Source organism: Furipterus horrens, unplaced genomic scaffold (genome assembly GCF_987537825.1).
Source record: "Furipterus horrens unplaced genomic scaffold, mFurHor1.1.pri manual_scaffold_3, whole genome shotgun sequence".
Classification (NCBI taxonomy): Eukaryota; Metazoa; Chordata; class Mammalia; order Chiroptera; family Furipteridae; genus Furipterus; species Furipterus horrens.
The window spans coordinates 12,923,868-12,948,668 of NW_028327173.1; the positions used below are offsets into that span (position 1 = coordinate 12,923,868).

General features: G+C 52.2%; 1 protein-coding gene across 4 annotated transcripts in view; it reads right to left on the minus strand.

Annotated features, from left to right (window-relative positions):
- Positions 1-2,834: 2,834 nt before the first annotated feature.
- ECE1 (endothelin converting enzyme 1) overlaps positions 2,835-24,801 on the minus strand; it is a 93,336-nt gene continuing 71,369 nt past the window's right edge. For all 4 annotated transcript variants that reach the window (XM_090268737.1, XM_090268738.1, XM_090268736.1 and 1 more), the window contains 12 exons: positions 24,193-24,384; positions 17,881-18,023; positions 16,575-16,689; positions 14,185-14,295; positions 12,830-12,928; positions 12,305-12,382; positions 10,687-10,790; positions 7,934-8,044; positions 7,198-7,265; positions 6,300-6,490; positions 4,128-4,223; positions 2,835-3,416 (listed from right to left, as the gene is read on the minus strand). In XM_090268737.1, coding sequence (XP_090124863.1) covers positions 3,240-3,416; positions 4,128-4,223; positions 6,300-6,490; positions 7,198-7,265; positions 7,934-8,044; positions 10,687-10,790; positions 12,305-12,382; positions 12,830-12,928; positions 14,185-14,295; positions 16,575-16,689; positions 17,881-18,023; positions 24,193-24,384 — 1,485 coding nt within the window. In that variant the 3' untranslated portion in view covers positions 2,835-3,239. The remainder of the gene's footprint in view (positions 3,417-4,127; positions 4,224-6,299; positions 6,491-7,197; positions 7,266-7,933; positions 8,045-10,686; positions 10,791-12,304; positions 12,383-12,829; positions 12,929-14,184; positions 14,296-16,574; positions 16,690-17,880; positions 18,024-24,192; positions 24,385-24,801) is intronic.

Consider the following 24,801-nt stretch of genomic DNA (forward strand, 5'->3'; position numbering starts at 1 on the left):
ATAAACGAGACTTGATCAGAGCACTGTCTTGTCTCCATTCTTTGTGCCTCTTGCCCCTTTCTCATCCTCACTCCCCCTCTAGGGTCCTCGTTGCTCGACCTGCGGGACGGGTCAGGTAAGCAATACATGGAAGCTTTACAAAAATCATATGTTCATCGGCAAGAGCGTGTGAACATTCCAATCTGAAGGACAGGTGGGAAAGGGTTTAGCCTGTTTAAAGTGTAGGAAGGAGACTGAGATGCAGGTGGGGCCTGCTGAGCAGGGTCCAGGTCCTGGGTTGCAGGAGGGTGCACTGGGCGCTGGTGAAGCGGAGTGACGTGATCTTTAGACAGGCCGCCCTTCTGCTGTGGAAGCAAACCAGGCTTGTGGTCCTTCGTTGCAGCAGCCCAGACACTAACACACTCTGGTGGGAGAGGGAAGCCTGTGGGAGCCCACCTGCTCGGGACTGGAGGTCAGAAAAGGCTTCCTGGAGGAGGTGATGCTGAGCTGGGCATTGAAGGATGGACAGTTTTTCAAAGAGAAAAGTCAGGGAAGAGCATTCTAAGCAGAGGGAGGAACACACGTGAAACCCTGGAGGGGGCCTGAGTGTGTGTCAGAGTCGCTTCCTTGAGCTTCTTTGCACTTCCCTTCTATGGCTGCCCTTCCCTCGCATCCGAGGCCTGGAAACCCACTGCGGACATCCTTTGCTCCAAAATAATGGAAAAATTATTTTTACGGAGGCCGTGACAAGCATCATTCTCACCAGCAGGGGGTGCTCACACAACCGTATCTTTGACAGAAGAGTGGCCAGGTGGGCCCAGGCAGAGTAACCTTCTGGCATTTGTCAGGACCCAAGGCTTCTCTTCTGGGGAGGAGGTGCAGCTGGCCTTGATAACACAAAGGGGGGGGTGCCCTCCTATAGTCCCACAGATCACATGCCACCTTGAGAAGACACACTCAGTCATATGGTCCTTGGTACAAGTACTTTATTTCAATTACAATAGTGCCACACCAAAACTACAGTAGCACAAAACAGTAATACAAAAAATAGATTCCCAGCTCTAAACCCCATGTGCAGGTACCTGCAGAGAAGCCAGCCTAATGGCTCCCCGGGCTTAAGGGGAGGGGTCTCTCCATTCCTCCTGGGCTAGGTCCTCCTCCTTGAGCTGCCCCCACCTCCCGCCACTCACAGCACACCAGGAAGCAATGAGTGCAAACTACATTACCTCTGGCTGGACCCTCAGCCCGAGGGCACTTGCTTTTGGCTGGGAGGTGCGACAGACCAGGACTGTGACCCGAGAGGAAGGTGGGGAGGCAGGAGGGAAGGACTGAGAAAGCCTACTCTTTGGGGCACAGTGCACGGGGCGGGCTTCTGACACTATCTCCTTGTCGGGGTCCTGCCCTACCTCTCCTGTGAGGAGCTTCCAGGCCTACTGCTTGCACGGAACAGGAAACCCACTCCCTACACTCCTACCCCAGCTCTGGGGCTGATCTGAAGGTGGGCGAGGCAGTGGCTAAGCCATTGCTTCTCGTGGGCAAGGAGTATCTGGTTTCCTGGGCAAGGCAAGCGCCTGTCTGTGGCAGCAGGGCCTGGGCTGCCGGGATGGGAGAACCATGGCGGACCCCTGCTGCTCCTGCCTCAGTCACAGGGGGCTGCTTGCCCAGAGGACCAGAGTGGGGCTCCTATCAGCTCTTCCTGGGGGAGCTTCTGAATTGTAGCCTTAGGGAGGGGATGACATTCCCGGTCCCCTGACACTACAGGCCAGACTGACCAGGTTGGGGGAATGTCCCCCTCACAGCCTGCCATGGCTGGAAGCATTTTCCAAGAAGAGGAGTCCATCTAGGTACAAGTATTGTCTTGATTCAACCCAAGGGGCCAAGGGTGGGATGGAACTCAGGGCACGTCTGGGCGTTCCTCAGACTCCTGGCTTCCTGGCCTCGGGTGCCTCTGACCTCAGGCCAGAGTTTCTGCACTGTGTGAGCGGCAGCTCTGTGGGCGCTGGGAGCTGGGGGCATGGCCCTATGTTCCAGTCAGGACACTTGGGGGCTTCACTGAGGAGGCCAAGGGGCCCTGGGGGGTGAGGGGCTGTCTCCTTCGGGTGGCACCCAGGGCCGCAGCCTCAGGTAAGGCACTAGAGAACAGAGGGCAGATGGCTGCGGTCCTGGGAGCCAGGCCTAGGCTGGAGTGTGGGCTGCTGCAGAGAAGCAACAGGCATGGGGTGGGCAGAAGAAGAGGGACGAAAAGAGTACAAGCGAGTACATCTGACGTGTGTGTGTGCATGTGTGTGTGTGCGCGCGCACGCGCGTGCACCTGTCTGTCTGTCTGTCTCAGCCTTACAGGGCTCCGTGGTCCAGATGAAGGGGGCTTGGACACCCTAGACTGGGTTTGAGGGCCCTGACTTGGCTTCATGCTGCTACAGCCATCAGTCCCCTTCTGTGACATTGGGGATCAGACCTTCCTTGCTGGGGCTCCCACTGCTGGACTCTGGGGACAGAGGCAGGGATGCTAAGAGGGGTGGTGCCAAAGAGCTGCGTCTCCCCGAGCGGGCCCTTCCTCTGCCTGGCCTCCGCGCCTTTCCCCTCTGCACCAGGTGAAGGAGGCCAACATGGTACATTCCAAGGGCTGAGGCAGGTCTCTATTTGGGGACCCGGTCAATGGCCCGGGGATCCTGCCTCAGCTCAACCTTACAGCGAGTAAGGAAGAGAGGGGGTGAATCAGTGGGGCTTCCCTTGTCCACAGGTTATTTAGAAAAACAGAATATAATAAATATACCAATCCTTTCCTTAAAAGAAAAAGTGTTTTAAATGCATTAGTTCCCTGAAGATTTCCAGTGTATTTCACAATGTTTAAAAAATAGTTTCCCCAAAAATATATTTGTAAAGCATTTGACACAGTGGTATTTGTGGTATATCTGGCGCTGGATGTGGGCGTGGGGCTGTGTCCACGACCCTTGTCGGCGTGGGGCTCAGGCCTGGTGAGCAACCAGCCTGACTCCCAAATGCCCTTTAGAGTTGACACACGTGAGCCTGGGGTGACAGGGCCTTCACAGGGGACCGAATCTCGGGTTATGCTGAGAACCCGCATCACAGGCTCAGTTCGGGCTGAAAACCCTCCAGTGCGGGGTAGGGGACCTGGGCGGCCAAGGGGGCTAGGTGATGCCCTGGGCACTGGATGGAGGGGGCAGCCTGGTTGGCTCCACCCTGAGGGCTCATCCTCAGGCCCACCCCCTCCTCCGATTTGGCTCTTGGTGTCTCGCCCCTCACCAGACTTCGCACTTGTGATGTGGGTTCATGGGTGAGCCAGGCGGGCAGTGGAAGTGTTCCGAGAACTCCTTCGAGTTGGAGACGGAGCCGATGACCCGGAAGCGGGAGGGGCTGTGGGGATCGGTGATGAGACCTTCGTGGGTGCTCTCGGGAGTGCGGACAGAGCACCAGACCTTTGTGAGGGCAACAAAGGAGAGGCCAGGTCACCACGGGGTCCTGAGGTGGCCAGACTGGCCCCATGCACAACAGCAGAGGAATGAGCCCCCCACATGGTTCTAAGACCCCTGGGGATCAGGGTCAGGAGGGCCTGCCATGTGAGTCAGAAAGAAACAGTGGGTTGGTGTGTCCCCCTTCCCAGCATCCTCTACTGCGGTTGTCTTCAACTGTGTTCCTGCAGCCAGAGCAGTGTCTGTCTGTCCTGCGCATTTGTGTTAGATTTCATCTGAGCCAAGGAGTCTGCCCTCAAACCACTTTGAAAACCTCAGATTGAGTCCACGTCACTCAGTTCCTGGGCAGAACAACTGTCTAATGGCCTGGCAGCTCTGAGCACCAACAGAAGGCTATTTGCTGAATGCCAACTGAAGGAACAACCCGGAGCATACTGAGTTTAAGAAATTTCTAGAATCCCAGGACCACAAGGATCCTTAGTGCTCACCTTGTTCTCTCCTCTACTCAATGCAGGATCCTTTTAACAATATGCTTGGCCCCTCCACAAATCTCTCCAATGATTGGAAGCTCGCCCTCCTACAGGGTAGCTGCCCCTGGACAGTCCAATGAGCTAGGAGGTTCTCAACTGAAAGGAACTTGCCTTTGGCCTTTCAGAGCTCCTGAAACAGCAAGATGGCAGAATATGCCCAAGTTTGGCTTCTTCCTAATGAACTCACCTGTGCAAACCCCAGGAAGAAGAGCTGGTTATTGGTGAGACCCAGGGTAGGCAACGTCTCCTCAGCCCCGTTCTTCTTCACCCAGTTCTGGTAGGCCTGGGGGAGGGAAAACAGAGCTCAGGGTTCCCGTGACATGAGAGCAAGCAGGGTGGCAATGGAGGAGTTAGCGTGGGAGATCTCGGGATGTTCTACCCTGTGGAGGTGGTTTCTGGGACCTGGGCATCAGGTCAGATGGCCCAGCTCAGCCTAGAGGAGCCGTCTTCTTTACTGGCACTCATTCCAAAGGCAAGCGCATTCAACCTTACAGCTTTATGCTGACGGCTCTCGAATGCGTACTTTGTATATTCCAGTGCCCAGCTGGACCTCCAAGATGCATCTCCAACTTAACATGACATAGACAGGTTTTACACATACATACACACCCCTCCAAGATGCATCTCCAACTTAACACAGCACAGATAGGTTTTGTACATGCACGCACATACACACACACACACACACACACACACACACACACCTTCCCCATCACAGCAAATGGCACCTAGGTACAGAGGCCCAAACCCCAGAACTCCTCTGATTCTTCTCGTTCAATCAAAGCAAACACGCCAAATCTGACCAATTCTCACACTTCCCATTGCTCCATCCCATTTCCTGCCCGGACAACCTCACCACAGCTTTCTAACTAGTCTCCTTGACTCCTACGGGTCCAATTCCAATCCCCTCCTGAAACAGCACCTTAGGTCATTCTTACAAAGCAGGGGTTGGCAGACTTTTTCTGTGAAGGGCCAGAGAGTAAGTATTTTCAGCTTTGGAGGCTAAGTGGTCTCTGTTGCCACCACTCCATCCTGCCACTGTAGTGTGACAGGAGTGACAGACAACATAAAATCAGATGGGCCTGGCTGCATCCCCCCAATGTTTATTTACGAAAACCGGTTAACGGTTGGCTTTGGCTGTCAGGCTGTAGGTTTGCTGACCCATCTTAAAGGATAAATTGGACCATGTCGTTCCTGTACTTAAAAACCCTGCAACCAGAATAACCCTTGCTCCAGGCCTAGCCACTCCTCCAACATCACCTCCCCAACTGGGCCCTGTTCTCCCTCCACTCTGCCCATCCTTCTTCCTGTCCTTGAACTTGCCAGGTTGTGTGTCCATCTCGTGGCCCCTGCACTTAACTCTTCTTTCCCAGCTTTCACTCCCTCTTCCTCATCATTTAGCTCTCAATTCAAATGTCAGTCCCTGCAGAGGGCTTCCCCCGACCACCCTCCCCAACTATCCTTGATGATGGTGCCCTACCTGCAATGATCTCATTTGTTTCGGTATATGTGGCCTTTCTGTCCCCTCCCAGCCCCAGTAAAATTGTGGCTTTAGGAGAGCGGAACCCATCTGTCCTGCCACAGAAACTCCAGTGTCCAAAACAGAGCATGGTAGGCGGGTTTGCAATACGCGTTCACTGACTAGTGAATGTCACACAAGTTACGCATGTTTCAGGGCTCAGTGTCCTTGCCTGCAAATGCAGGTTGTGAGACCCAACTGAGAAAAGGCCAGGGACTGGGCACAGAGCCCGGCACACGGTAAGGCCTGAACAAATGGCGCTTAGTATTTCTGCTCTTACCATCACGGTGAGGAGGAAGCTCTGTGTCATCCTCTGATAAGACACCTAATCCTTTTCTCTCATGGCCTCTTATCTCTCTCACCCCACACCGCTACCACTGCTGAGTGCCACTCTGGATCAGGCCCTGGGCCGCTGCTGTCACATGTCATACCCAGTCATGCAGGGAGTAGGAACTCAGCCAAGCACGTTGAGGCTCAAGGAGGGCCGGGGGACTTACTCCAGAGCCAGGATTCCCCCCGGAACTGGCTCCACGACTGTGTCCCTGCCCTCCCCTTCCGGGCCCTTCACACCGGCACAGGGAAGAACCGGCCAGACTTCCGGCGGGTCCAGCCCCAGTCCTGTCCTGTGTCCCTCTGGCAGGCTGCGCTCAAGAGTAGAAAGCCCTCTGTGTGACACGCTCTGTGCTAGGTGCCTTCAGAGGCACCCTCTCAATTAGTCCTCCCTACACCCATTTCACAGATGAGCAAACTGCAGCTCTCAGAGTGGCTGCAGCTTGCCCCAGCTTGTCTGGCATGGCCCAGACCCGGGTTCGGACTGTGCGTGGGGAGCGGGACTCTCACCCGATAGGCGGCCTTGAGGCCCCCGTTATCGGCGATGTTCTCCCCGAGGGTGTGCCGACCATTGACTGGCTCCCCGTTCACGCTGTAGTTGCCGTACTGCTCCACCATGCACTCGGTCTGCCGCTTGAAAGCCTCCACAGATGAGTTCTTCCACCAGGGCCGGAGGTTCCCATCCTTGTCATACTCCCGTCCTGCAGGGACAGAGGGAAGCGGGAGGTCAAGGGGAAGAGGAGGCAGCCTGGGTCCTGTCGCTGCTGACTGCACCTCTCCTCCCAGGGAGCAATGGATGCGTCCGTCTGCACCCATCCGCCCCCCAGCACTCAGAGCGCTCAAGAGCTGGATGAATTATCCCATTTGGGGGGCAGTGGGGGGATGGAGAAGCGTGATTCAGGCAACGGACAGGCATGTCCAAAGTTCCCATGGATTCATTGTCAAGGCTGCTAAGGGCCTCTGACCTTGAGCCCAAGAGGGGTTAATGGAGCCGGCAGCGCTAGGGTCACGGCCTCTGAAGTCTTGCCTCCTCCTCCTTGGCCTAGGGATCCCCAGGCAAGAGACAAGGGGGAGGGTTGTGAGTGTTAGCTGGTGAGGAGAGGCATGACCTCAACTCCTTGACTGTTCAGACCAGAGACGTCTCCGGGGTGCACCCGACACAGTCCCCACCATCACCATACGAGGCTGGGATCATCATGCCCCTGTCATAGACAAGGAAACAAGAGGCTTGGAGAAATGGTGGGCCTTGCTAAAGTCCACAGAGTTGGAAGGAGGCAGAGCTAGGATTTGAACCCAGATCCTCCTTTCTCAAGGCTAAGACTCTTAGAAGTGAAAGAAGCAAAAGCAGAATCAGTGGGGCCAGGAAGCTGATGGGCCCCCTCTGAAGAGAACCCCAAGGAACCCCTACCTTGGTCATCAAAAGCATGAGTCAGCTCATGCCCCACGACGACACCAATGCCACCAAAGTTTAAGGCCCTGGAGGGGAGAACAGGAAGGTGAGAGCGAGGCCACGAGGGGAAGGATCACTGCTTCCCAGGCCTGCACACACAGCAGAGTGCTCTGCGGGGACATGGCCGCAGCATGAGCCTGGAGCCGGTCAGAAGCTGGGCGCGTGGGCTGGGTCAGCCTGCGCCCACTGGATGCCAAGCGCTGCGCTAGATGCAGGACTGACTGTCCCCTTTGGTCACCTCAGAAGTTCAGCATGAGTACCCAACCCTACAAATGGCTCAAACCAAGGCTTGGGATGGCGCATTCACTTTGCCCAAGGGCCACCGGTCAGTAAAGCGAGGCCCGTGTGGGCTTCCTTTCTGAGACAATGCCCTCACCCTTCCCAGCTCCCAGCTGTGACTGTTCAAAAACACCGTTAGAGGCACATTCCCCTGTATCGGGCTCCTCCATGACATTCCCCCACGTTCCCACTGTGCAGGGGCTTCCGGAAGCAGGAGGCCCTGGAGGGAAGCAGAGCGAGTGAGGATGTTCTCTCTCTGGAATGCCTCTGAATGTCCCCAGCTGCCTGGGTCAGGGGGACAAAGGGCGCTCAGCGAGATTGGCCTGGTCGTGTGGTCAGCCTTGGGCAACAGGGCTGGGAATGGGGGTCCGCTGAGGAGGGGGGAGATGGGGCAGGAGTACCAGGAGCATCATACTTGGGTGAAGAGCGGGTGTAGAATGGGGCCTGCAGGATTCCGGCCGGAAACACAATCTCGTTCTTCGTGGGCGAGTAGTAAGCGTTCACCATGGGGGGGGTCATGCTCCACCTGCAAGCAACACGCACGTGAAAGGACAGGACAGCCTGGGGGAGGGTGAGTGGGGACAGCCCGCCGGGAGAATATCAAGAGCCTTAAAAATGTGGATTTCCCTTGACCCAGCGCAAGCGCACGCACAAGTACAGGAACAGCCATAGCAACACCGTTTCTGAGAGCGGAAAACACCTAAATGTCTATAATTAAGGGCTCAGTTAAGTCTGACATCACACCGCACAACAGGACGCCGAGGCTCTGACAGAGAGCAGGAGGGACCGTTATAGAGCGAAAAGCCACCATCAATCTCAGCTCAAAGTGTGATCTGCGGATTTCTGGGAGGGACGGGGTTCAGTTCCCTTTCAGGGGTATGTGACGCCAGTCTGTTTTCAAAATGACAGTAAGATGTTGTCCTTTCCACTGTGTTGACATTTACGCGGATGGTATGAACGTGACAGTGGACAGAACTGCTGCATCATTAGCGAGTCACGGCGCCAACTGTTCTGGTGGCCACTCTGCTCTTCACTAGAGAAAAAAGTCATTTTCACTGAAGAACATCCCTGAGGATGTAGCATAATTATTAATTTCATTAAAGCTAGACTCTGCGGCCAGACGGGAAGTCCACATCAGCCTGTCTGGATTTTGTCCAGGAACACCGTTTGTACTTGAGGACGGCTGACAGATTGTGACACTTCAGACATGTGTATTTGGCAGACATTTTCTTGAAAGTGAATAAAATGAACTCATCCCCTCAAGGAAAAGAATTGACCCCATTTGTTGCCAATGATAAAAATTCAAGGTTTCAAAAAAAAAACCAAAACATTAGATATTTCAAGCAAAAACTAAAATTCTGAAAAACTTGCATCAGTCACCACAAACGTCAGCTTCCCAATATTTAAAGACTTTGCTCAGGAGGTCAGGTTATATTAAGAGATGTGGATTTGGGGGGATATTAGATAATGAAAGTGCCACTATTTGGACGATATATAAAGCTCAGCAAACCCCTGTTCTCCAAAGGGCCAATGGGATGTTAAAACTCACGCGAGAGCATAACAGTGTGAAAAGTTCACTGATACGTTTCTGACTCCACAGTGCAATTAGCCTTTAAGAAAGTACCACTTGTTGAATTTTGGTATTAATGTCAATTAAAAATGTGCACTGGTATCAGAAAAAAAATATTAAAATATCTCCCGTCTTCCGACTACATATCTGTGTGAGACTAGAATTTCTTTACATACTTCAAAACAACACACTGCAACAGACTGACCGTAACACAGAATGACACTGTGTGAACAGACTGCATGTAATAAAGACGCAGCTAGGAGAATCCAGCTGTCTCCAATTAAGCCAGACGCTAAAGAAATTTGCAATAAGTAAAACAATACCTCTTTTTTCCTCACTAAACTTATAAAATAGTTCTTTTTCGTAAGATGTGCATATAAGTTGATACAGCCTTCATAAAAAAGCCCTCTGGGCCCAATAATTTTTAAAGAGCGTAGAAGGGACCTGGGTGTTACATAGTATTGAAACATTTGGCCCCCCGATGAGTGTTTTCGTGTGGAGGGGGAAGGACCCGCGAGGAGTGGCGCAACATAGGAAGGACATTCTCTCTAGGAGCCTAGACAGTCACTCTGTCTCCTGCAGGTGAGCCCCGCAGAGATGAATGAAGGGGTGCCTAATCCCAGGAAAGGATATTGAGAACTTGAAAACATATTCTTATTAAAATAATCACAAATACATTAATGGGTAGAAAATAACACTTAAATTTTAAAAAATTAACCTAATTAAAAAATCAGATAAATTTAGAACCTTGTGGCAATACTTGTGCCATATTCTGGAAATAAAAGATTGCTTTCTTGTGCAATTTAGGGGTACCCTGGTTATAGAAAGGAAACGTAGAGGAAAGAGATGTTCAAACCCCTGTTGTCCACGAGGGGGCACCAGACGCAAGGAGAAGTTGCTTTCTCCTTCTGGTTAAGATTTATTCTGCAAGATATTTTAGGCACCGAGGGAGCTTAGTCTGAGAACTAGTACTAGGCTGACTACATCTGAGTTTTCTGAGAAGACAATTAAAACAACAACAACAGATACCAAGTCTCACTCCAGATTATTTTGATTTAAGAAGATCTGGGGACAAGTCAGAAAGCTGACTTTTTAAACAAATTCCCCAGAGACTCCTGCTGTGCAGTGAGGTTTGGGACCCCCAGCTGTCATGGGCAGAATATTCCTCGGGCCTCTGTGGGGGGAGCTGCCCTGAGAACCCACTGCTCCTGCCAGTGAGGAATTAGAGGGAGCCAGCCTTAGCCGGGGGCCTGCTCTGTGCAACATGCCCCAGAGGCCTTCACACTTGACTGTCACGGCAGCTCCGAGCGCTGGAGCTGGGGCGTGATGCTAGGGCTGCTCCGCTCCAGAGGCCAGCTCCTCTGCCCACAGCCTGGCGCTGGGGCGCACAGACTTGGGCAATCCCAGCTCCTGCCTGGGCAACGCTTCCTTGATCCTGGGCTTCTTCCTCTGAAAAGTGGGATGACCACAGCACCCACACTTCAGAGGGTTCTCAGGACAGTTATATGCGATACAGGGTACATGCGCCACAGAGGGGAGTTCAGCCTAGAGCACCCCTGGTGCCAGAGCCAGCACCTTCCCAGGGGGCCCAGACTCACTGGTCTCTGTTGGGAGCTTTCCTGAGCTGGTCGGCGGTGACCCTCCATGAGAAGTTGAAAAAGCGCATGGCGTTCTCGAAGTAGAGGTCCGGGACTGCCGTGTACTGGACAAGAGAGTGAAGTCACAGGATCAGAGCTCGCCTGGGCAGGGAGGCACCTCAGATCTTTGAATGGAAACCCCTTCTTCTGAAGCCGAGGAAAGTGAGGGCCCACGAGGTTACAGGACTGGTCTGCAGGGCAGAGGCTGGAATGGGGGGACTCGGGGCTGCATGCTCGGGCTCTTCCCTCAGCCCTCTTCCTGCAGGGACTGACACCTTCTCCCCTCTCCCCATCAAGGACACAGAGAGCTTCCCCCAGGGCTTCCGACACCCAGCAGCGTCCCAGGCCCTGCAGCAGCAGCGCCTGGGCCTCTGGCAGGAAGGCTCTCCAGCACTGCCAGCAGAACTTGCTGCGGTGATGGACACATTCTGCGTTTGTGTTGTTCGGAATGGCAGATGCTGGCCCCGTGGGCTACTGAGCATTTCAAATGTGGCTAGTATGCTTGTGAACTTAATTTAGTTTTAATTAATCAGTCATTTATGGCCAGAAGCTACCACACTGGACAGCACAGATGCCGTCAATCAGGCCAGTCTCTCTGAAACACCAGGGGATGGGCATTATTACGCATCTCCCTCCCCCCTCGGCCCAGCCTTCCAGCTCTTTCCAGGTGCGAGGTTCTCCCTCAGGTCCCCTCCTGAGCTTCCTGACTTTACTACATGGGCTCCAGTAAAACGCTGGGCCCTTGCAGATAGGGCTCTGGTCCTGCGGGCTGTTTCCAGGAACCCCTGGTCTTCTGCCATGACACCCTGGAGCACCTTAAATTATTCTCAAGGAAAAAGGCTTCAGAATGAAGTCAAAGGGATTTTAATATTCTTAGGTCTCAAATACAACTGAGATAAGAGGTTATTCTAATTGCAACACTGCCTGAATTTATGAATTTCAATCACAAAAAAGATACAGAAATTTACCTTCAGGACAGAAGCACAATCCATTTAAAGGAGGGTCTTGTCAAATGTTCTAACTACCAGGGATACGTCAACTACTCCTGTTGCCTAAATGAAGTTTCAACGTGCATCTGAGATTTATGTTTTGTTTTTCCTGTTAGCACTTCAAGGGCCAAATCTGGGGTGCAGGCTTCTCTGGGAAGGTGGGGAGGCGGTAACTCTGGGGCTGGGAAGGAACAGGCGGTATGAGGGGCTCCATGCTCTCCTTTGCCCACTGATGTTTTAGGGGCGCCAATGCTCTCTGCACTTTCTCAGGTCTGTTCCCCCTGCCACTGTTTCCCACTCATTAAATGCAGCTGACCATTTCCAGCGGGGCATGCGGCGTTGTTCTGGGACTGACTGCTGGTGGCTGCAGGGAGGCGGGGGCCTCTGGCTGGCCCAGGAGACGAAGGAGAGGAGAGCAGTCTCCTTGTGCCTGATCCACCCCCAGGGCCCACACCACGCCCCCTCAAGATGTCCTAACAAGCACGGTGCCTCCAGTGTCCCATTGGGGCCCAGCCTGCCCCTGCCCTTCCCCCAGTGGGGAGCCCCAGGGCTACTTGGGAAAGCAAGGGGGCAGGGTGGGAACCACTCACGTCGTTGAAAACTTTGTCGAGCTCCTTGGGGTCCATGATAAAGTTGGGGTAGCCTATCATGTTGTAGATGGCGTCTGCCTGGACAGGGAAGACAGAGGACCGTGAGTGCCCAGCCATGCTCTGGGGGCGCCGGGTTCAGGGCCTGGGCCTAGCTCCTCGCACCCCAGGGCTTTCTTTTATCTTTCTGGAAAGATTCCCCTCCTGTCTAAGTTCTACTTATCCCTTGTGTATCCCTTAAATGTCACTTCCCAAGGGAAGCCTTCTCTGGTTACCACCCCACCAGACCATGCCAGGTCCTTCGCTCCATTAGACACGCCTCCCTTGCACACTCAGCCTGGTTCATTGTCATACACTCACTAATGCAACTCTGTGCTCAAGGCGGGCCCTCCACCCTGCCGGCTGCCCGCCCCTGAAGGCAGGACAGCATCTGGATCTGGTCTCTCCCGCTCCCACCCTCCTCTACCCGGGGCTGCTGCCCCACACAGAAGCCTCAGCCGTGCCCCGCAAGCACCCGGCGAGCCTCACCTTTTCCTTGGCTGACTTCCGTGTGTCTTCGTCCATCCACTTCAGGGTGCTCAGGCTCTCCTCAAACGCCTTCTTGATCTCCAGGATTATCTCGCTGGCCTGAGGAGACAGAAGCCGAACCTGAAGGTTGGGGCAGTGGATGGCTACCCTATGCAGGAGGAAGTCTCCAGGCCAAAGACTAAACTTAGGCCTTGCCTCAAAGCCTCAGGCTCCTAGGTGCTGGGCTAGGAAGGGGGGGGTGTGCAGCCATGCTCCCCAATCTTGCTCCTCAGAACACTAATGTCCCATAAGATAAGACTAGACTTCCAAAAACACGGTTTGGTGGCCAAACCCAGTTAGGGCAAGCTTTGAGAAGGCTGGTGAAGTCACTTTGCTGCAGGGCTTCCCAGAGCCTTTAAGGTGAACAATGCAGTACAATTCTTTCTGGAGAGGGCCAGAATACATAGCCTTTCCCAGATGTATTGGACCACAGATTCCTTTTTGATGGAATGGGCTTTAAAATCTAGAGAATGCGTGTTCTAAGGAGCAGTTTCAGAAATGCTCCGCTCAGGCTGGAGAGGAATGGCCATCCTCAAAGGCAATGTCACAGGCAGACCTGGCAGCTGAAGATTCTAGAAGGTGGAGTTTCACAGAAGAAAGAGCAGAGGGACTAATGGCAGACAGAGCTGGACGCGGCTTCTTCATCAGTCCCTCACAGGCAAGTAATGTAACTGGTTTGGGTCTCTGCTTACTAACCTTTGACTGCAGATGATACCTACGTATTCAATGTCAGTAACAAAAATTATAGCAACAATAATATGGCTACCTTTTATCGAACCCTTATTTTGTGCAGGTGTTCGTATGTGTAGTATCTTATTAACCTCCCCCATGTGGACACCCCCACCCCTGTGTTTCAGGTGAGGTGAGGATATTGTCCCCCGGCACCCAGCCAGGAACTGGTAAATCCAGGATCTGATCTGGTGCCTGGCTGTCTTCACATGCTTAGCCATGATGTTCCTCTACCTGTCCAGAACAAACTTGCCACCCATGTTGTAAGAAAAATGTCATACTCCAGGCCAGAACTGCTCTGGCAACATTATCTCACTGGGACCTTCATACCCCTGGAAGCGGAGATGGCTGGACTGACCTGAGGATTAAATGAGATAATACAGCTAAAAGGCCTGGCACTCAATAAGAGTAACAATCATGAGTAACCCACGTTACTCAAGGCTTTGGAAAACGAGACCTTGGAGTTAAGGCTGGAGCCCTGGGCTGGAGCAGGGAAGGTTCAGAGAGACCAGAGTGTGAACTCTCAAGTTCACAAGGAGCCATCACTGGTGGGATGTCACAGCCTGTGTGCAAGGGGAGGTACTTACTATGTTTTTGCTGTCCTCGGCGAAGGTCTCTTTGACAAACATGGGGCCCAGGGCGAAGCCCAAGTTGTTTTCTGTGTCACTCACGCAAAACTTCCAGCGAGGAAGACAGGTCTGAAAACATAAGTGGGGGCGTTACTGAATCCCCAGCCTCCTTCCTTACCCCTGTTTGTCTGGGAGGTAGCACCAGATGGGGCCCCTGCTTCCTGCCAGAACTTCAGGGAGACCTTTTCTGACCCAATGGAAGTTATTTTAGACCCTGGACTAAGAGGCTACAGAACACCCCTCATCAGGACCAACTACTATTTGCTGAATGTGGCCCCGTGCACAGCACTTCACGGATGGTTTCCTGTCAAGCCATCAAAACAGCCTGGGGGCCCTTGACAGACGAGGAACAGAAACTCAGCACAGAGAAGTCTCTAGTCTCGATCCCACGCCCCGTGCTCCCACCTGTACCTCGTCCTCCCTCCTGGAGGAGGCTGAGAATCCTGGTGACAAAGAACCTTGGGAAGTTACCTTGTCAATCCCTGAGCAACATAAGAACCTTCCCAGGAGGCCAGGATCCCAGCCCCATTTAAAGCTTCCTAGAGAAAAACAGTCACAGTGACACTGCAAGACTTTGAAGTGTCCCTTCATCCTCAGTCTCACCAAGTGTCCCTTCATCCTCAGTCTCACCCTCAAGCTCACTAGCCTGCAGGACACCTCTGTGCTAGCTGAGACATGCACCCCTGGGGCCGCAGCCTAACAGAGCTAGGCTTGGCCCTGAAGAACAGCGGGGCTAGTTTCAGCCCCACCAGCTCCCCCTGCCCAGCGCCCTCTGTGGGCAGTCTGTGCAACTGCAAGTGGGGGCCCTGCTCCCATAATCCCTTGTGCTGCAGAGGAAACTGAGTCCTCTGATCCCTGAACAGGTGGTAAAAGCCACCCAGGCTCAGCGCAGCCTGCTTAATAGCCCTCAGCTGAAAACAACCCAAAATCCCATCAACAGGCAGATGGATAAACAAAATGTGGTATTTTTATACAACAGCACACTACTTGGCAACAAAAAGGAATGAACTGATATATACAATGTGGATGCGTTTCACAGACAGGCTGAGCAGAAGAGGGTAGACACAAAAGGGCAACTAGCGTACGACTCTGTCTACACGCATCTACACCAACCTGGGAGCGTGGGGGAGGGGGCTATTGGGGAAGGGGCACAGAGAACTTTCTGCTCAGAGGATGCTGAATAAATAGGGTTACACAGGTGATTTCATTTGTCAAAATTCACTGGACTGTGTACTTAATGTATACATTTTATTGTATGTAAATTATACCTTAGTTAAAAAAAATTCCTTCCTCCCTGGCTGGTGTGGCTCAGTGGACTGAGCCCCAGCCTGTGAACTGAAAGGTCACCAGTTCAATTGCCAGTCAGGGCACATGTCTGCGTTGCAGGCCAGGTTCCCCAGTTCGGGGCGTGTAAGAGGCAACCGATCACACATAGGTACTTCTTTCGCTCTCTTTCTCCCTCCCTTCCCCTCTCTCTGAAAATAATTAAACTCTTTAAAAAAGGAGATTAAAAAAATTTATTCCAGGAAAGAAGAAAGAAAAGCACGCTATCCTTCTCTGAGTTTAGTCACTGAAGCTCTCTTACACTTTCCCACCCAGGTATCCACCTGGACACCCTCCCTCTTCTCCGACCCCACACAGCTTCTCCAGGGCTGAAGCCTCCAGGTGGACACAGGCTGCACCTGGATCTGGCTGAGGATGACCACACAGGAGGTCAGGACTGGGGGGCTTCGTGCGGGGAGGGGAAAGGAGGGCCCCGGAGCCCTGGGACCTCTGAAAGAATGTGGGGGCATTTAAAGGTGGATGGAGAGCACATGGTCTGGGGCCTAGGAGGGTAGTAACATCAGTGAACACCTGTGTCATAGTTACCACGAGCCAGGTGCTCCTCCAAGAGTTTTGTGTTTATGGGGAAGAAGCAGTATTGGGGTCCCCTGTGTAAAAGGGGGATGATGATGGTGTCCACCTCCCAGGGGATGTGAAGGCCACATGAGTTATATAAGGAAAGTGTTTATCATCATCACCATTGAGAACGAGTTGCATGGGACAGAACTACCTTTTGTTGTAAATTAGCTAAATTGCTGAGATTCTTCTTTATTCTTTAAGAGCTGGTGTAACCACCTCCTCCTGGAAGCTTCTGTTTACCCCAGCTGGCTCAGGTCCCCTCCTGTGTGCTCAGGGACACTTGGGCAGACCCCTTCAGTGGCCCTCTTTATTCTCTGCCCATTGTCTACCTCCCTCACGAGTTCCATGGCCCTGGAAGGCACTATGGTCATGCCGGCCCCCAGCCCAAGGTCTCATACACAGTAGGTACTCAGTATACGTATGGGAGTCCACAGTAACAGGCTCACCTTCTTGGTCCCATACATGACTTCCATAAACTTCTCATCAGCATCCTGAAAGCGCTGATCAAGGAAGGTACTTGTCTTCCGCACCAGGTTCCAGATCATGTAGTTGTTCAACAGGCTGGGGCAAGGGGAGACAAGACATGCTCAGAAGTGCCCTGGGCTGGAAGCATCACAGCACTTCCCCCGCTGACCTCTAGGAGGCGCTCAGACCCAGCGCTCTGATCCCAGGTGCTCTTGCCACACCTGTCTCAGTTTGTCTGGTACTGTTCTCTAAGCACATGGACTGTCAGTCACCTCTTAAAGGGCAGAGCCTGGGTCTTCTGTTGAAAAGCCCTCAGTGCCTAATGCAATGATGTGTACACCACAAGTGCTCAGTAAATGCTTGTTGCTAGCATCAAACTGGAATCAACAGAAGGGACGAGTAATAATCATACATGTCCTCAATGGAATACTATGTAGCCATGAAAATGAGGTTTGCAGAGGGTTTGGGATGGCCTACGAAAAATGCTTATAATAAAGGGTCGCTGGTTCAATTCCTGGACAGGGCACATGCCGGGACTGTTGGAGGCATGTGAGGAACAACTGATCGGTTTCTCTCGTACATCAACATTTCTCTCCCTCTCTTTCTCCCTCCCTTTCCCCATTTCTAAAAAAATAATAAATAAAATCTTTTTTTAAAAAGTCAAGAGAAAGGCAGACTATACATCTAGTCACTATGATGGCAGGGGTGGAGACCATTATTAGAAATCCATCTCTCTCTCTCTCACACACACAGACGCTTTCTCCACGTACGAAAGAGAAAACACACACACATCCCATAAGATCAACAGTAGTGTTTTGGGTCATTATAATTCTTTCTGTAGTTTTAAAAATTTTCTACAAAAAATCTTTAAAACTTAAAAAACCCTCATAAACATTAACTATAAATATTAGCCAACATTTACTGAGTCCCATTCCATGTCAAGGCGCCACAGTAAAACACTTCACAGGGATTATTTCACTGAAGTCTCACAACAACCCTATACAGTAGGTGCTATCTGTATCCCTATTATACGGATGCAGAAAAGGAACCTGAGAAGGGGTAAGAAACGCGCTCAGAGGCTACAAAGCTGGTCGGTGGAGGAGCTGGGAATTGAATCCACGCTCATAACCAGGGTGCCCTGCTGCCTCTCATAAAAGGCAGCCGAGCACCCGTTTTCCTGAGTCAGTCTGTCACCGCTCATCCATCCCGCCTGAGAAGCAAGCAGCAGTGTGTGACCCCCCCAGGCTGCCTGCGAGAGGCCCGTCCCGGGCCGCTGGGTGCCCTTACCATTTGTCAGTGTTGTTGATGAGGGTGGAGACCTGGCTGAGGTACTCCTTGTCGTAGACAACGATAGGCTCAGATTCATTGATCTCCACGGGGTAGAAGATGGCGTTGAGGAAGGGCAGCCAGTTGATGGCTGGGGCCAAGGTCTGGAAGAGGAGAGAACAGCGTGACTCAGAGCCCAGGTCTCCAGGCAGTCTTCTGGAGAAGTTCCCATTGTGCCTTCCATCCCCGGACAAAGCGAAGGGCTGGGAGCTGTCCGACAACGCGCTGCGCAGAGGTCAAACACAGGCTGGCTGACTTTCATCAGAGGTGCTGTCCACGGAATTCTTTTTCAAAAAATATAGTCACGTGACATTTTATTTACTGACCTCTCTGAAACATGTCAAAATTCATATGGCTAATGTAACTTTCCATAGTAAAAAGTCGCCCAACATGACAAATTCCTAACCAAAAAAATATTTTAATGTAGGAAATCAATATGTGAACATTACATTAGGTGGTAAAATTCAGGTTACAAATAGAAGATAAATATCAAATAATATCATATTCCTGGTTTAATGAAAAACATACCAGTGAGAGAGTCATGCTTAACATCTTGGTTAAGTATACAGAGAGAAGAGCAGGGGTATCAAAGAGGTATGTACATAGGACTCTAAAGAGCCCAAACTTGAACTTGAAATGCAACTATGAGGGGACAGAGGTGACACAACAGCAGCAGTGAATAGCTACGTTGATCAAGCCCCTCTCATGCCAGGTGCCACTGCTAACAGCTCACACATCTTGTTACAGAAACAGGGGTGTTCCAAAACACCCCAGTTTGAGGCTGGGGGATGGGGAGAAGGAAGCAGCTTTTAGAATGTCTCCACATGCCTGAGGCTGGTGGCTAGTGCCTTTTTTTATGCAAAATGGCTTTAATGCATCCAAAGCCTCAGGTAGATGGGAGGGGTCTTGGACCAGGGGATGGTAAGGAAAAGGCACAGAGAGCCTATGTGGGGTTCTGTGAATGGTCAGAACTGTTTGCAACACCCACTGCGTCAGAGGACGTAGTCAGGGATTTAAAAATAAGCGGCAGACATTTTAGCCAGGCTCACTGTGTGGATTTGACTAAGGCTGGGGCTGACTGTGCGGATTACAAAAGGACTAACTATGCAGTTTAGAAGAAGGCTGAGAATCCACGAGGTTCTGGATTAAAAGCTGGTGGACCCCATAACACAGACGAGGTCCCCCCAATCAGGATTGAATGATTGGCAGCTACTGGTAAAGCTGAACTGTGTTTGGAAAGTAGGGAAAGGGTTTCTCTGACTTTTCTAAAACTAGCCTGGTTTGGTAGTGGGGGAGGCAAGGATATGTGTTTATGGGTGTTTTAAAGAACATAAGACTTAACAACAGAAATCCGCAAATAACTAAATCTATATAACTGTTAAATAAATAATTCTTTTTCTTTTCACCAAACTCTGGTATTGAGAGTTATAATTTTGGCGGCGGGCAATCAGGCCCCTAACTAAAGAGCCCGTGGGTTTGTTTTCAATTGGAGCAGCCCAGGGGTTCTGTAACAATCTCTCAACTGGTCCTCATGACAATCCCCAGAGGTAGGTAAATTACTCACAGTTTATTGATGAAGAAACTGAGCCTCAGACAGGCCTTAATGGATAAGTGTGTAGAACCTGGAGCCAAACTGCCTGGGTTCATACTCTAGCTCTCTTACACACAAGCTGTGTAACCCTGAGAAAGATGATGAACCCCTCTGTGCCTTGAGATCTGGAAAGTGGGGTTCACCATCATAACAGAACACACCTCCTAGGGTTAGTGTGAGGACTAAATGAGGTAATACTGTCTGTTCGACTCAGCGGGCACTTCTGTAACACTGCTTAGTTTCTATCTGATGGGCCGTCGCCACAACTGCGAATTCAAGAAATGTGTCAAGTGTTTTGGTCCGTAAGTGATTTTTCTCAGGCATGGCATCTGGAACAGCAAATGTAGAACGATAACCCTCAGCAAGAAAGGAAAAGCTCTTAGCTCAGCTGATGCCTCCCCAGGAAGCCCGTCAGCTCCGTTTTAAGATAATTTAAAATGGGCACCTGCCCAGGGGCTCCGTCTCCGCAGAGGCACAGCCAGCTTTGCGTCCAGCGCAGAGCTTTTGGCAGGCTGCACTTGCTCTTGGCCGGCCCTGCGGGCAGCCCCACGGCTCAGGGCTCCGATGCGTCTGCAGGGTCTCTGTCCACAGCCAGCATTTCCACTTCCCAGCAGGCAGCCTCCAGCCACGCTGTGCGATCTCTCAAGGTTCCAATGATGGTTTTGTGAGTGTTTTGATTACAAAGTTTCACAACTTTTTTTAATTGTGGTAAAAACGCACATCTTAACTTCACCATCTTAACCCTTTTTATGTATACAGTTCAGTGGCATTAAGTACATTCAGATCCTTACGCAACAATCACCCCATCCATTCACAGATTTCATCTTGCAAAACTGAAACTCTGTGCCTATTAAACAATAACTTCTCCCGCTCCTCCCCCAGCCCCTGGAAACCAGCGCTCTAGGTTCTGTCTCTGAATCTGACCACTCCCACGACCTCACGGAAGTGGAACCCTACAGCATTGTCCTTCTGTGACTGGCTTACTTCACCTAGTGTAATGCCCTCGAGCAAACTTGCACAACTTTTAAATGGTCTGCTCTATACCTATTTTTCCCGTTTGTCTTGTTATTTTTAGTTATTTTTTGTCCTTGTTAACTTGTTATTTTACAGACTGCGAAGTTTTTTGGGACCACACGTGTCGTTTTACAGCAAAAGTGCCTGTCCGTGTGAGTCACCTAGGATGGCAGCTGGCACTCAGCAAGCACTCAGTCAGTAACAGCTACTGTAATCACTGCTCCAGGTCTGCCCACAGTGGGCCTGGGCTTGTCCAATTCCAAGTCCTGCTCTCTGTTCCCTTGAAAAAGGGCACAGGGCAATATGAAGGAAGGCGAGAGACACCCTCTAAACGGCCTGCAACATCAGTCTGCAACATCAGTTGACTCCAACCTGTTGGTAAACACCTATGATATCTCAGTGACAGAGGCAGCCATAAAAAGCCTCCACTTAACAAACACTAAATTTGCAGATGAGCTAAAGTGACTTTCCTGAGGTCACACGGTTAACCAGCGACCGTGCAGCTCTGAAACCCAGGTGTACTGCCATGTCTGGTTTTAACAGCTGCTGTGGAACAAGGACCTCAGAGGACAGAGGAGGGCAGCTCCCACAGGTGAGGGCAGACAACCGGGGGGGTTGGTCTGCATTCCCATCGGGACCTACGGCAGATTTCCAAGCGTGGGGAGGAGCTGCACCCAGCGGGTTCCTGCAGTTGCCAGCCTGCCCCACAGTGAGAGGAGCTGGGAAGAGGCCTGCACTGGACTGAGAAGACCCAGTCTTTCTCTAAAATGGGGCCAACGATCCCCACCTCCCACTCCAGCGCTGGCAGCTCCGGGCCTCTCAGCACAGCTTGCTCAACAAACCCGAGCTTCCTCTCTTCCTGGCGGGAGGCCCCTGGAGCGGGCAACCGCTGGGGCTTCCCCTTAACATTTCTGTGGCTGCAAAACTTGGATGTGTTTAAGTGAGATGGTCCAATAGGGCTCAACACTCAGAGCCACCTGTCTACCTGACCTGCTGGCAAAGACCCCTGGAAAACTGGCCAGCTTTATAAAATGTCCCTGTTTAAATCGTTAACAAGAGCTGCATAAGCTATAGGTGACTGGAACTCTGATCAGGACACAGATATCAGGAGGAGATAAATCTCTATATACTTAACAGAAGCCTGTTCCTTAGGGACAGCAGGTGTTCTGTGCAAGTGAATTCCCACAATTCTGAGGCAGGGTGTGCTGAATACCAGGATTTTCACATTTTCAATCTCTATTCCTTTAGCGATTGCCAAACTTAAACATGTGTGCCTAAGTCCGTCTCCAACCGGATGGCTGTTTTAACCAACTAGGACATTCCACTGTGACTCAAGTCCTTTGGGGCTCATGGATGAGCTCTGTTTTCCATACCCACAGCCAAAGAGGCCTGTGGGTCACCAACCAACCAGCTCAAGTAGGCTTGCAAAGTGGGACAGAAAAGAAGGACACTACCAGCCTTGATCTCAGCTGGAGAACTGAAAAGGGATGGGGCTCATTCCCAAACACCTTTTGGTGTGGAAGGTCCTAGAAAGGAATGGCAGGGTCCTCGGACCACCAGAGAAACGAGAGAAGGGTGTCTGGTTCAGTGCTCTGAATTCAGACTTTGCTGGGGGCTAGTCTGGAACCACCGCACTCTGGCGGGGCCAGCCTAGAACCCCACTCTGAAGGTTGGAGTCCCACCAGGAAAATGGGGAGAAATCCAATTTCCAGGTACCAGGGAACAAGACATTCTCTGCCAAAGGGTGGAACAAAATCAAATTAGCTTAGTGCTGGAGACGTGGGCTGGGCTCACCAGCAATACAGGAATAATTCTAACAATAATTACTAAACTCTATTTGGATGGCTCAGAGCGTTTTACAAAAGGAAATCTCCTCCTTTGCTTCCTCACATCCTCTCGCAACCCTGTGGGCAGGCCAGGCAGGGAGTCGTACCCAGGAGACAGGCTTTTGGGGTCCCAAATGTCTTTAAATGTTAGACATCATTATCATATGCATACATATGCCCATTTCTTCTGAGAGACACTCAACAGTTTTCAACCTGCTCTCCAAGGACTCTGTGACTCAGTGTTGTGAGGGCAGGGGCTGTCCCTCATTTGTCTCTGTGTCCTGGTACACAGCAGGGGCGAATGAAGGAGCAGAGCCCCATTCTACAAGGAAGGACACCGAGGCTCGAAGGAGCTGTGTGTGACTTGCTGGGCCAGAGCAGTCTCTTGACTCCTCCCAGGGCTCAGACCACCCCCAGGCTGTGGCCTCTGCTGAAGTCCTCCCCACCCTGGGAGCGAGGCAGCTGGGAGGGAGGAAAGGGTTTTCCTTCTCTGCTTGGAAGAACGAAACAAAAGCAAGGGTGACAGGCTGGGGCTGCTGCGCCCAGACAACTCCTCCTTCTCCGCCCCTCCCAGGGCAGACTGCTGGCCTTAAGGCCACTGTGGGGGACTGAGGAACTGCCGGGCCTCTCTGGAGCTGAGAACAGGGCAGCTGCAGCAAACCAAATTATGCTGCACAAACAGCATCTCCCTCGGCCTGGCCCCAGCACGGAAAAACAGTGCCAGATGGTGCCCAGCACAGGCTGCTGACCTTCCTGACAACCCCACTCAGTGCTGCTCACCCTGATGCCAGCGTCTCGGGACCGAAAGGGCAGTAGGCACCCAGAAGGAGGCCAGGCTCTGCGTGGGCTATACCTCCACCTGGGACACCCAGTCTGGCTGGCTACTCCTCTCCCACCCACCAGACTCACCTTCCCTGACTTCCAGAAAGCAGAAGAAATGAGCCAAACTCTAATGCATGGGCAGGACTTGGCTGTTCAGAGGGCAGGGAGGAGACATTTTAGTGGCATCCCAACACAAGTGGCCTTGACATCCTCCCTAGGGGGAGAAAAGCCCAGCCAAGTGTTCCTGGCCGACGGTAGGGAACAGGAAGATTGGCTGAGGCCACTCTGCTGGCTTCTCTGTGACCCAGGGGGCTGGAATACGGCTGGGCACCAACACCCCATGAAATGGAAAGAAGGAACTTGGCAGGCCAACTCATGTCCTGCAATCCCAAGCAGCCACCAGGGGGCAGCCTTTTGCAGAGGCTGAGTTATGGAGGGGACTCTGCTTCTCAGATGGGGTTACACAGGAAAAAAAGCCTCACAGCTCTGATCCCATCCTGGTTCCACCTCTAGGAGGTCACCAGGGTCATGGTCAGGAGCAGAGCTTCAGTAAGCCAAGCCTGAGTCCAATGCCCAGCTCCCTGGCCACTTGGGAGCCCATGGCCTTGAACATGTCCCTTAACCTTCTGGCTTAAAAAAGCGTGAAGTGAGGACAGAACCAACCCCTCCCATTGTTTGCTGTGTACCCCAGGCTTGATGAACTTGGTGCTGGCGAGCCTGGCAGTGCCCAGTCAATGTGAGTGATCATCATGACCACAGAGGCTCCCCAGGCAGGTGCCATTACAGAAAAGCAGCCTGGAGCAGACAAGAGACTAGCTTTGGGGTCACCAGCTGTGTGGCCTTCAGCAGGCAACCCACCTCTCTGAGCCTCAGTCAATAGTTACTTCTGTGAACTGGCTTCAACAACCAGCCCTGCTTTATAGGGTTGTTCCGAGGATCTGATGAAGTGGGTGTAAAACCCCAATCCCAGCGCTCCCCGTGCTGAAGCCCTGTCGCTGTCCCAGCCGGAGCTCAAGTTACCTGTAGCTCTGCTGCTGTCACTTTGTGGTAGATGAGCTCCTCGTCCCGGCGCTTCTCCTGGGGGATAGTGATGTTGGCTAGTGCCGTCTCGAAGTCCAGGATCTGCTGCATCTGGGGCCGAACGGCGGCCTCGTCCCCTCCGCCCAGCAGCTTCCCCAGCTGCACCATGTAGTTCAGGTATCCCGTCAGCACCTGCGGGACCCAGCACCCCCCACCTGTCAGTGGCTGCTCCCCATTGCCCATGGGACAAGGGAGGCAGGGCGGGGCAGGGCCAGCTGCAGCCCAGCGCAGGGAGGGAGAGGCTGGGTGCTTTACCCAGGAACCCACTGGACACCAGCTTCTAGAATGACGTAGGCAGTGCACCAATTCACTGTCTCCCCTTGGCCCTCAGGGCAAAGGCCACAGGCCCCCAAGAGGGTTGGTCCCTGTTATCCCAGTCCATAAGCCTTCCTGCATGCTCATCCCATGAGAGCCACAAAGGGGCCATCTTTCAGTTCCTAGAACTCACTTTTACTGAACTGTCCTCCTCCGGGCCCCCAGATCTGAATCAGGTCCCCAGGTTATTTTCTCATTTCGTCTTTCACTTACCACAATTTGTCACCATGCCTC